The sequence below is a fragment of the Indicator indicator genome, chromosome 13 (genome assembly GCF_027791375.1).
Source record: "Indicator indicator isolate 239-I01 chromosome 13, UM_Iind_1.1, whole genome shotgun sequence".
Classification (NCBI taxonomy): Eukaryota; Metazoa; Chordata; class Aves; order Piciformes; family Indicatoridae; genus Indicator; species Indicator indicator.
The window spans coordinates 19420466-19433021 of NC_072022.1; the positions used below are offsets into that span (position 1 = coordinate 19420466).

Below are 12556 nucleotides of genomic sequence, written 5' to 3' on the forward strand. Positions count from 1 at the left end.
TCCATGGTTCCTCTTTTTGCACCCATATGCTGCAGTTACTCAAGTGCAGTCTTGTTCTCTTACAGTTGCCACTGCAGAACATCAGCCAAGTGCCTGGCCGCATAAAGAGGCCAACTATCACCAAGGGACAAGCCAAGACCATCCCAGTACCTTCATCTCTCCAGTAGCAGAGGCACTCACCCTTACCAAACCTGGGGACAGAACACAGGATTTTGGTCAAGGCAGCAAGCAGCTACTTTGCAAACCCAACCATGTGTATAAACCCATTCAAGCTCATGCCTAGGGACAAGTCAAGAGGAGACAATTTGGAATAAAGCACAAGAAGCAATGCCTGTATGAGAGGGAGCCTGAGCTGCAGGGCTTCTCTCACAGCCCTGCTTCGTTTAGCGGCGCAGAAGTAACACAAACCAGTTTAGGTCCTTTAATCTGTCCAAGACAGGGTGCTGAAGCACAAATGATAAAACATTCTGCATTTTTACAGCAAAAAAATGCTACAGAAGTTTATAGGAAAAAAAAATATTTTTGTACATGGGTAAAACATTATAAATTCAAGACAAACTCACAGACAAGGGGTAAATTCCCACATCTATCGCTCGTTTTTTAAAAAGTTCATGTGGACAGGCAAGCAGCCAAAAGGGCCTGCGCTCTCTTTCTTGAAATGAAAACTGCACCTTCCAAGTGGTTCACAGCACTGCTTTGCATCTTGGAATGTCCTCCAAAGGCTCCGCCACGATCAAAGGAGAATAAAAACCCCAGGAGTCCTTTCAGATAGTCTCAGAGAGCAGAAGGGGAAAGGAAAAGGGAGGTTTATTCAAACTTTATCTTCTTCCCTTGTGGCTTGTGATCTCCACCTCCTCCTCTGCCTCCTCGGAAGCCACCTCCTCTACCTAAAAAGAAAATTATTACAAGAAGCAGAGTTACAGGATGTATCCCTGCACAGGTACCACTGCCCTTCCAAACCCATCTTGTCACAGAACAGAAAATAAATGCACACCAAGTGCTCTGTGGTGGCACCACACCACAATCCCGAGAATGGGTTTGGGTTAGTTTTTGAGCACATCCCCTCAGAAAAGCAGCGCTTGTCTTTTCTTACCTCCAAATCCTCCTCTGCCACCACCTCTCCCACCAAATCCACCTCTTCCTCCTCGGCCTCCTCCTCTGCCACCACGACCACCAAATCCACCACCACGCTGGAAGTCACTCTTTGGCTTGGCAAAATCAAGGATCACTTTGTTTCCATCTATCTCTCCATCCTCCATAGCTGCTTTAGCAGCTTTAGCATCTTCGGCAGAGCTGAAGTCCACAAATCCAAATCTAAGAAATGGGTAGAGGAAAGACCATTAAACTCCACAAGCTGTAGCACCATCTACAGGTACTTCATATCAATCCCTTCTGAAACACCTGCAACCACATAGGGATCAGGACAGTGTTAAGTGTAGAAGAGCAGTGGCTTCTCACAATGCATGGAGCCCCACTGTGAGCCTGCCACTACCCAACAGTTAATATCCTTCTCGTGCGAATCCATAGGCTGCCACAGATTGTTGGCAGGAAGGAGCTCATTGAGAAGTGACCATGCACTGCCCTCTACCAACAGCTTGGAAGGCATAAAGCTTCTCTAGTTCGAGACAACTTACTACCCTCCAAAGAATCACCCCCTTGAGCATGAGAATCACCCTGCACTTCATAGATCAGTTAAAGTGAGGCTTTCTGGAGCAACTGAACTCATCCCAGGTGGTGTTTAACATACCCTTTAGATGATCCAGTGTCTCTGTCTGTGACTATTCTAGCGCTTATTGAGCCTTCAAATGATTCTCTTAGCGTCTCTTCTGTGGTGTCCTCAGAAAGGCCTCTGACAAACAATGTCTTGCTTTGTTCTGTGGAAAGAGAATACATTCAAAGATCTTTATGCCTGAGCAAGGCAATTGTCAGTTTGACATCACAGCCAGCTTGTACTACCAGCTCCTACAACAGCTCACAGGGCTATGGGGTTTGTTTTCAAGTAACAGCTCAGGCACCCAACAAGTCCTTGAAAACTTTTCTAGAACCGCAGTTAAAGCCTGACAAACTATTTTCCATCAGCCAACCTGGTAAAACAATGCCTTTTTTACTTAAAAAAACAAAACCAAAACCAGCAACAACAACAAAAAAGAACACTTCCACAGGGACACTTACTGGACATACACTGCTGGATCAGCACTTGACTATCTAGAGGATTTTGACAATGGTTTCATCAGCATCTCAGATAATCAGTCATCATCTCCAGCACACTCACTTATGATGAGAATCTTTCACTCCAGAAGCATGCTTGGTTTTTAAGCAGCCCCAAGATGGTGTAACAGTACACTCCTGCCATAGCTGTCTTGGGATCAAACGATCAAACACAGAACACTTACGATTAAACCCTCCTCTTGCATTCATGTTCCCTCCTTTCTGCCACGCTGGTGAACTGAATTCCAGTCTGATTACTCTGCCCTCAATCTCTGTGTTGTTATGGGAGTTCAATGCTGCTTTGGCATCCTCAGTTGTGGGAAATTCTACAAATGCATACCTATGTGGAGATGAACATTTCAGTCAGCCTGGAGGCACAACGGATCTGTGGAGCTAAATCATTTGGCAATGGCATCTCAAGAGTCAGGAGAAAGGCAAAACATACCCTTTAGACCTGCCCTGGTTGGTCTGTGGCACCTTGATGGAAGAAGCCTTTGTAAACAGTTCCTGCAGAGTCTCTTCTGAAGCGGAATATGAGAGGTTGTTGACAATTAAGGTCTTTGACTCCCTGTCTCCACCTCCTATGGAAAGAAGTCAGCCATGTAAGTGAAGGTTTGGAGAAGGAAAGCTCCCTTCTAGTCACAAGACCCTCTATAAGGTGAAAGCAGTTGTTGGCCCCTCCTCACTTCCAGGTGAGGCACAAAGCCAAGTGCAACAATGTTTTGGTGAACAAGACTAGTTTTGTCCCCCCTTGTCAGGAACATGCAGTACACACATGAACTGTTTAGGATGCAGAGGACAACATAGGCAAAAGGTCAATTCAGCATATCTCAGTTTTCCTGCAGTGTTTTAAGTTGCTCTACTCCTAGGAAACTTCTGAAAGAAGTCAGTTCAAACACTACATGCCATTTGTACACATGTTGGTACATTTGGTCAAGTACCTTTCTGATGTTCTTGATGGCTCTTCTCACCAGTGTAATCAATGACCATGGCACGACCATCAACCTCTGTACCCTGCTTCTCCTCCAGAGCTTTGTTTGCTTCAGCTTCTGATTTAAATTCAATATAGGCCATCCTATGGCACAAGAAAAGAACATAAGCAAGTGCCTCCAACCTCTGTACCCTGCTTCTCCTCCAGAGCTTTGTTTGCTTCAGCTTCTCATTTAAATTCAATATAGGCCATCCTACGGCACAAAAACCAAGAACGTAAGTAAATTCCTCCTCTCCCTGGAGCAACTAAGTTCACAAACTTGGGGAGGAAAACTACGTGGAAGAAAAACACTGCCAAAATTAATGTTTTTTAGTACACCTAATACAGCAGGTTCCTCAAGTTCTTTCCTTCATTCCTAAAGAAGACAAACTTATCCAAATGTGCCAACAGTTTGAGGAACCATCCCCTCAGCAACATACCCCTTGCTGTTCCCCTCCTTGTTCATGACCATTCGGACTTCTACTGCGTTCTCGAACACTTCTCTTATTTCATCTTCAGTGATGCGGTAGGGCAGGTTCTTCACAAACAGTGTTCTAGCATCTCTCTCTGCAAAGAAAGAAGTTCCTTTCACATTACCTGCCAAAAATCCCTTCTCATCCATGCTGCCAGTTCACTGAGAATCCACCAGAAAATAAACCACAAAAAGAAACCAGTTGACAGTTAATTAGGCTGCCATTGTACTTAAGGGCATCAAATTCAGAAAACAGGTTTAAAAGGTTCAGAAAGAACCACATCTCCTCCTCAGCACCTCAAAGATATCTTATTTCATTGTATTTCCCAATGTTGCAGTCTGAACTTGAACATCTGTATGTTAGCACTTGAGAAACTGTTTAGAACACAGCCCGCACCAGGACTCTGCCTTAAAAGAACAGAACAGCAACCAGCAGTAACCCTGCAAGCCTGCTTCAAGGCCTGATTATGACAGCATTTCTTTGATGTGCGCAGGTTTTCAGAGTTATGGGCCATACCTTTTTTATTTTCTTTTAGTGTTTCTTTGCTCTTTGCTTTTTCCAGTTTGACTTCCAAACCCATTAGCTTCTTTCCATTCATTTGGAGAGCTTTATCCAGATCTTCAGCAGACGAGAAGTCTACATAGCCAAATCGCCTGAAAGAAGAGAAACCTTACTATCTAAGCTCATTCACTTCTAGCATCAGAGATCACAAACAGGAACCCAGAACTAGAGATATTCCCGCTGGTCAAGTTAGACTGCTAATAAACGCTTAACTGGCCTAGAAAACCAATCAGCTCTGTGCTTAAGTGGTAGCTTTCCCTGTAAGGAGATACTGTCTGAAAAAGCTGCAAGCCAGGCAATCCAACTGTTACACCTTTTTCAGGACTGTGCCTCTTTCAGCTTCCACACACTACCAACAACCATCCCAGCATCTCAAAGGGAACCAGCAGCAGTACAGTTGTACCTGTCCAAGCAAAATTACTGCCAGTTAAAAGTAGTAAGTTGCAAAACTACTGATGAACTTACTTGGAAGTACCAATTCTGACATCTAAAACTTCAATATTCTTCTTTCCAAAGAAATCTCTGATGCCAGTCTTCAGTTCATCAAACTCCTTGGTGGAGGCTAAATTTCCGACGAAGACAGAGAAAGCTGAAGTGGGTCCTGCCAATTAAAACATAGAAAATGTTTGAGGGGTTTTAAGCCAGGTTGGTTGGGGTTTGTTTTGGTTTTGTTTTTTTCTGACAATTGGAATCCAGACTCCACACAGCTTTAGCACATCAGTTTCTGCTCAAAAGTGACATCATACTTCAGCATTAAGTCCCTTATTATCATCATTTGTGCTGTAAAAATTCCCACTCAGCATCCTATCCCTTCACACAGTTGTGTGCCACCCACCAGTCCAGTGAAGAGTCCATCACATTAGCATGGTTTGATGAGCTCGTATGACCTACCCTCCACTTTCTTTTTCTTGGCCTCTGGTGCACTTTTACTGGCCATTTCTTTCTTCCTCTTTCCAGGTGCTTCCTTGACAGGTTCTGTGATAGAGAATAAACACTGAAAGTACAAAACTACTTTTCCTACGCTGGGTCAATACAAGAGCATTAATCTTTACACCAGTGGCACCCAAGACCCTTGTCACTAGGACAACTGTTCCTCAGGCCAGAAAGACCATGACAGGACAAAAATGTTACTCAGGTATCCTTCCTGTTTTACAGTCTCAAAAACATGTAACTCACTTTCGTCCTCACTTTCCTCCTCGGCATCCTCTTCATCCTCGTCGTCTTCATCCTCCTCGTCTTCATCTTCATCATCCTCCTCTTCATTCTCATCATCTTCAGAGTCTGCCTTCGCTTTCAATGGTGCAGCCTTTGATGGAGCGGTTTTCTTCACTTGAATAGGGGCTGTGTCCATGGCTTCATCTTCAGACTCTGAAACAAGTTGAGTGCAAGGTTTCAGACATGTTCAGGGTTACGCCCCTTTTGAGACTGAGAAATATTTTTGAGATAAGTGTTTTTCATGCCTGAAGTTTGTGTGTTCTCCGGAAAGGAATTTTAGAAAAGCTGCCTCTACCTCAAGTTTTATGCATTAAAAAACTATACCCATTCCCCAAAAGTAAAGATTAGTTTTACTAGCAACAGGGAAACATCTCCTGGATGACAGCAGCCAGCTGAAATCAGCTGGGCACTAAATGGAGGCGCACACATACTCTGCATCACTCCCACTGAGTTATCCCCCTGCCAGCTCCTTAAGAAGCACTTAGTTTAAAATCAGGAAACAAATACAAAGACATTAAAGAGTGACACACAGTTGTCCTAAATCTTACATACCATCATCTTCCTCCTCCTCATCATCATCGTCATCCTCCTCCTCCTCTTCAGATTCTTGCTTTGCTAGCACAACTGCAGGCTTTTTGGCTGGTACTGCTGCAGGCTTTTTGGCTACAGGCTTCAGAGGCATTGGTGGCTCCTCTTCCAGATCTGCACCAACAGTACAGCAAAAGTATTCACCAACACTGCTCGGCCTTCAAAGTTCACTGGCAGGTACTTCAGTGTTTGGTAAAGAACGATCAGGCAACTACAAAATGCTTTGGATCCTGCTATAATGCTGCTGCAGCCCAAGATCTCCCCCAAACTCCACTAATTCCTGATTTTTTTATCCCTGAATTCCCTTCTCAGAAGTATTACATGATCACACTAAACTTTCAGTTCCAAAGGTACTGAAATTCAGGGACATGACTGGAGCAGCTTTCATCAAGTTATGCAAGGATGGACAAATTTCTGAAGTAACTTACCAGAATCTTCTTCGTCATCCTCATCATCATCCTCATCTTCATCCTCATCTTCATCTTCCTCCTCACTCTCTTCCTTCTTGGCATTCTTTCCATTTTTTGCCCCTTTGCTTAGGACAGCAGCCTTTTTAGGTGATGGGACAACAACAGCCTTTTTAGCTGGAGTAGCCACAGCCTTCTTGGCAGGTGTAACTGCCTTTTTCGCAGGAGTGATGACCTTCTTTGCAGGGGTAGCTGCCTTCTTGGCTGGTGTAACTGCTACTTTTTGTTTCTTCTGAGGGACCATCTGAAACACACATCAGTGTAAGACTCATGTTGGCTCTTCCAACTACTATTACTTCAAACATCAGACAAACATACAACTGCAATCTAAGGTATGTCCTTCCAACAGATACAGTGCCCGCTGAATGGCCTTAATTGCCCAATTTGTTGGATTAAGAAAAATTTTTATGAACATTAAAGCATGCCTGAATTCTTGGGTCCTGAAGCAAGCTCCTCTAGTACCACGAGTAGCTTGAAATATTTAGTATTGTATTTTACTTGTGTGGCATCTCACTCTACTAGAATAACCATCCACTTGTTCACTGGTACTCAGAAACAGATATAAGACACCAGAAGTTCTTCCAAAGCTTGGAAGGACAAGCTTACTTAACCAAGCTACTTTTCAACACAGTTTTTCTCTTATGAAATCCACTTGAATCTTCAACCACAGATAACTTGACAGGCGACTCTGTCACATTCTATGCACCCCTCCTCCCACCCTTTTGACATTTCTCTAACACGTGCATCCCTTTGACTTCCATTTCTAGTCTGATCACCTCTTCTCCACTGCTCTCATCCAGCTCGGAGGACTCTTCCTCACTTTCCTCGACAATTTTGGGGGGAGGAGCCAGTTTTTTCTGTTTCATCTGATTCTTCGGTGTCTGAAAGAGAAAGCGAGCTGTTCGGCGCTGTTCACTTAACCCGGACCGGCAGCGAGCTGCACATTCACACCGCAAGGTACCCACGCTTCAGCGCTCGCACTGGGACAATTGTCCCAACCACGTGGCCACCCCGCCTGCCCCCGCGGCGCCCAACAGGCCGGCACAGGCCTGCCGCGGCGCGAACCCGGGGTACGGGGTCGGGAGAGAGCGGCGGGGCTGCCCCGCTGCGCGGCGGGGCGCTACCGGGGGGGGGTCCCCGCTCTCCCACGTGCTCCCTTTCCCCTGCGCACCACGTGGCCGCGCGGCGGCGTAGCTCCGCCCCCTCCCGGGCTGCGCGCGCTCGCACGCGGCGCGCGCCGAGGTGCCCCCCCGTCCGACCCCCCCACTGACACACATCGCGGGCCCCCCACTTTCTCCCTCCTCCCACCGCTGAGCCCCGATCCGCGCCAACACGGGGGACAACAGGACGGGGGAAGGCCTGAAACGGCTCCCACCGACCGCGCGGCCCCTCCCCTCGCCGCCATCTTCATGGTGAGGGAGAGGCCTAGAAACTGTCGCGCGGCCCGAGGAGTCGGCGACCGCAAAGCGGCCCAGTTTCCTTCCCCGCTTTCCCTCCGGTCCCTCGCGATCGTCCACCCCGCCATAGCGACGGCCGCTCGCTTCCCGCCTGGCACCTGAGCGCGGCCCTGCCTGGCGCCCTCACCTTGACGATCTTCACCATGATGGCGGCGCAGGGGCGGCGGCCCAGCGGTCACAGGAGAAGGGTGGGCACGTCCGACGAAGGTGGCGGCGAGGAGCTGAAAGGGCCCCGGGCGATCGGCGGGAGCGGCGGCAACGTGCTACCGACCCGGACCGGGGACTGAAACGAAAGAGGGAGGACCGGCCCCTTCCGCTCGCTTGCCTAGCCCTCCGCTACACCACGCCCTCTCCGCCCCCGCTTCAGCCAATCGCCTCACACGCTGCGCCGCCAAGCCAATCGCCATCCCCGCCCCTCGAGCCTCTCCGCCAATCTTTGGCGCGTTGCTATCATCCAACGAGAAGGCGCGTTACACCCGCCGGCAAGAGTGACTCTGAGGTGGAGGGGCTAGGGCGGGGGGACGCACTGCCCGCCAGGGAAGGATATGCTTTACCCAATGAGAGAACGGCAACTCGGCGCCTGCGCCCTGATTGGGCGGCGGGGCCTGGCGGAGGGTGGGCGTGGCCGGGGTCGCGGGAGAGCACGTGGCGATCGGCGGGCCACGTGGTGGAGCCGGGCTAGGGGGGTCTGAGGTCCTGGGGCTGGGAGGAAGGTCCCGGGGCCGGGAGCGAGCCGGATAGCTGCTCTACGTGGCTCCAGGGCCGGCTTTCCGAGACGGCCCTGCGGCAGGTGGGTTCTGGAGGTGGAACTCGGCCTCAGTACACTTCTGCCTTTTTTATTTGGCCTTAGCAGAGGGGCGCCTCTGCCAGCCCTCTCTACCTGCCCCCTTCCCCCCGGCATTCCTTCCCCGACCTTCGGGAGGCAGTAAGCCACCTTTGGAGAGCTTGAAGAAGCATCGCGAGCAGCTGGTGGCTGTGCGGCTGCTGGAGTTGCAGCTGGCACAGGAGCACCGTGCTGCTGCTATCTTCCACTGGCTTCTGGCAGGGAGAACAGCCGACAACGCTGGGGAAGAGATAAACCTGTGCTTGCCTGATGAACGCTTTGGACTTCATTCACTGAAAGAAGACACTGGCTTTCTCCCTTGAGTCAGGATAGGAATAACCCTAGAAGCGAGTACAGCACCCCTCTTTAACTTGCGGGTCTGCTGGCAGGGATGAGTGCTATCTTAGTCTTGCTTGACACGGTATTCCCCAGGGTCCTGAGTGGCCTCTGTCGTGGGGGGCTTCCTCACTGCCTTACATTCCTTCCCGCTCAAACTGGGCATCCAGCCAGCTCCTGGGGGCTCCTGACTCACACACGTGACTACAGCAGTGTTCCCTTCCAAGGTCTGCTTGAGAGAGGCCCCTAACTTGGGGAACACAAGATCTGAAGGAGCCCTAAATAAAAAGCTACAAAACCAGGCTTTTAATGGATGCGGTCCTGCAGGGCCCTGGTGGCTTTGGGACACGCTGGGGTTGCTCAGTGCCACCTGAAACCAAGGGACAGACAGGCAGTATGCCTTGGATGCCCTAGTGCCTCTTTCTCTGCTGCTGGGTGAGGAGAGGCAGTTTACAGGCAGGCAGAGCCATGTCTGAGGGCACTCACTCCTGGAGAGGTGACAGGATCAGACAGCCTCTCTGGGTGTAAAGCAGTCTGTAGAGAGATTGCCTCCATCAGTCCAGCAAGCAGACAAGGATGCTACCTGGAGAAAATCCTTGTACAGGGCAGCCAGTCTATACATGTCTGACAGCTGTGTCTGGCTCATGTGCTGCAGGAGCCAACCTTGAGTGCCCTGAGGAAGCAGCAACACAAAACCAGAGTGGCCCATAGGGATATGGAGTGATAGAGGTGCAGGTAGTAGAGGCCTGACAGGAATTTTTAACTGTCTGAAGGCATCCTCTTTACCATGCCTATATGTGGTGGAACAAAATTCTGTATTACCATTACTCTTAGAGCTCTGCTGCCAGTGCTGGGCCTGGCCTTGATTCCTCTCCATGCTACAGGAGGGCTGATTTGCCACGGGAAAGGGACAACTGTTGCTTCAGCCAGGGGCAGCTTTGGCAGCCAGGACACCATGTGTGTCTGATAGCATAGTACCAGCAGTGGGATCTGCAAAAGGTTGGGTTGGCAGCAGGCCAGTCTTGGTTCCCAGCCCTGACAGGGGACACATCCATATGGCCTGTGCTGCATCTCTTCTCCCTGCACTGTGCCCAGCGCCGGTGGTTTGTGCTTGATGCTGGCACCCCAGAGGCTGCAGCGAGAGCCAGCACTGGGAGGAAGGAGCACAGCACCTGTGTGCAGAGGAGCAAGAGCTGATGCTGCCCACTGTGCTGTGTTAATCCATGCACCACGTTAATCCATGCACATCACTGCACAGATCCAGATATGGCCCGAACTTGCCAGCCACTGCTGTGCCAGTAAAGGGCCAGAGATCACAGAATCACAAAATCATTAAGGTTGGAAAAGACCTCTAAGATCATCAGGTCCAACCATCAACCTAACACCACCATGGCCGTTGAAACATGTCCCTAAATGCCACATCTACACATTTTTTTTTAACTCCTCCACCACCTCCCTGGGCAGCCTGTTCCAAGGCTTGACCAATTTATTTATTTATTCAATAAATAAGTCCTTCCTAATATCCAATCTAAACCTCCCGTGGTGTAACTCGAGGCCATTTCCTCTTGTTCTGTCACTTGATTTCAGGGAGAAGAGGCTAATAACCACCTCACTACAACCTCCTTTCAGGTAGTTGTAGAGAGCAAGATGATCTCCCCCGAACCTCTTCTTCTCTAGATTAAACAATCCCAGTTCCTTCAACTGTTCCTTCTAAGACTTGTTCTCCAGGCCCTTCACCAGCTTCACTGCCCTTCTCAGGACACACTCCAGCAACTCAATGTCCTTCTTGTAGTGAGGGGCTCAAAACTGAACACAGCATTCAAGGTGCAGCCTCAGCAGTGCCAAAGACAGGAGTACAGGGGCACGATCTCTTCCCTAGTCCTGCTGGTCACACTATTGCTGCTCCAGGCCAGGATGCTGTTGGCCTTGTTGGCCACCTGGGCACACTCTGGCTCATATTCAGCCATCTGTCAGCCAACATTCCGAGGCCTTTTTCTGCTGGGCAGCTTTCCAGCAACTGTTCCCCATGCCTGTAGGATTGCCTGGGGTTGTTATGCAGGACCTGGCACTTGGCCTTGTTGAATCTCATGTAACTGACCTCAGCCCATCAATCCAACCTGTCCAGATCACCCTGCAGAGCCCTCCTACCTTTGAACAGTTCAACATTCCCACCCAATTTGGTGTCACCTGCAAACTTACTGAGGGTGCACTCAACCTCCTTGTCCAGGTCACTGATAAAGATATTTAACAGAACTGGCCCCAAAACTTGTGTCTGGCCACCAACTGGGTTTAACTCTTCACCACCACTCTTTGGGCTCAGCCAGCCAGCCAGGTTTTACCCAGTGAAGTGTCCATACACCCAAGCCATGGATGCCACAGGGAGGAAGGTATCTGAGGCACTGCAAATGCTGGCATTTAGGCTTGGCTGTTGCCTGTATCCCACTTGTGGTCAGAACCTCTGGGCATCCCTAACAGTGGACAGGAGGATGTTGGAGCAGCAGCAAGGCCATCCATTTTCTGGAGACACAGCATGCTGCAAGGCTGTCCCAGTGGCACAGATATTTCAGGGCCAAGGGAATTCTGCAGAGCAGCATCACTGAGGAGTAATTTGGCCAAAAGAGCAGGTTTAACAGCTCTGTTTGTGGAGGAAATATATTTTAGGGGCTTTTATGGCTGTCTCTTGTAGCATGTCTGCAGCTGGAAGCATCGATCTAATTCCACAGTTAAAGGAAATTTAGCTGGTTTAATGGAGACCCCAGGAGGGACTTGCCAAGGATCCACAGTTTCTGGAACAGCAGAGCCTTTCTCCCTCTGCTTCTCCCCAGCTTGGCAGCTCTGGAGACACCTTGCCTGGCTGCCACAGCCCAGGGCTGGGAGGGATCAGGGCTGCGAGAAAAATGCAGCTCCCCAAAAGCCAGGTGAGATGGGTGACCAGCTGAGGGGAACACCTCCATAGGAGCACAGTTGAGGGGAGTCAGGGTTTCCAAACGCTCTGTTCAGGCTGTGCCTGGTCGCGGCTGGAAATTTCCACTAGATGGTGCAAAAGGCTGCAACGCCTGTCCCGAGTGGGAGCCACAGTGGGAATCGGGAGCATGTGTCCGTCAGGAAGTCCCTCCCTGCTACATCTCTCCCATGAAATCCCCGGGACATGGAGGAGAGTCTGAGACGAGTTTGATACCAGACAGAAGCAGCAGCCAAGTGCAGTCGGGAGAGGCAAAGTTTGTCTGTGGCTTGCACAGGTATCTCCCGCCAGAAAACCATCAGGGACCTCCAACCAACCCCCCCATGGGTGTTTAGAGATGGGGGTAAATGAGCTAGAAAAGACATCAAGTATGCCCCCCAAGTTCCTCAGCCCCAGCCTTGCTTCCCTGGCATCACAGCTCAGCTGCTACATGGTCCAAGCAGTGTTTTGCTGTGGGCATGGCAAGGCAAAAGTGACAGCAAAAAAACCCAAAGAA

At 49.7% G+C, this 12556-nt stretch overlaps 1 protein-coding gene and 2 non-coding genes across 3 annotated transcripts; all 3 read right to left on the minus strand.

Annotated features, from left to right (window-relative positions):
* Positions 1-422: 422 nt before the first annotated feature.
* On the minus strand, positions 423-8159 carry NCL (nucleolin). Its single transcript, XM_054385880.1, has 15 exons — positions 8067-8159; positions 7259-7363; positions 6444-6726; positions 5980-6120; positions 5389-5580; positions 5104-5187; positions 4678-4813; positions 4168-4304; positions 3619-3745; positions 3150-3283; positions 2654-2789; positions 2394-2548; positions 1748-1874; positions 1094-1314; positions 423-887 (listed from the first exon to the last, which is right to left on the minus strand). Exons 1-15 carry the CDS (start codon positions 8082-8084, stop codon positions 808-810), a joined length of 2076 nt encoding a protein of 691 aa, XP_054241855.1. The 5' UTR covers positions 8085-8159; the 3' UTR covers positions 423-807.
* Positions 2186-2262, minus strand: LOC128970994 (small nucleolar RNA SNORD20). The gene has a single exon (XR_008489228.1). It is a non-coding gene; the product is annotated as a small nucleolar RNA SNORD20 (small nucleolar RNA).
* LOC128970992 (small nucleolar RNA SNORD82) lies at positions 4925-4994 on the minus strand. The gene has a single exon (XR_008489226.1). It is a non-coding gene; the product is annotated as a small nucleolar RNA SNORD82 (small nucleolar RNA).
* Positions 8160-12556: the final 4397 nt, after the last annotated feature.

Coding starts and splice junctions, on each gene's coding strand:
- NCL (XM_054385880.1), bottom strand. Junction 4,305..4,677: donor GTCAGAATTGGTACTTCCAA/GTAAGTTCATCA, acceptor CTCTTCTTTCAG/GCGATTTGGCTATGTAGACT. Junction 2,790..3,149: donor CCATCAAGAACATCAGAAAG/GTACTTGACCAA, acceptor TTCTTTCCATAG/GAGGTGGAGACAGGGAGTCA.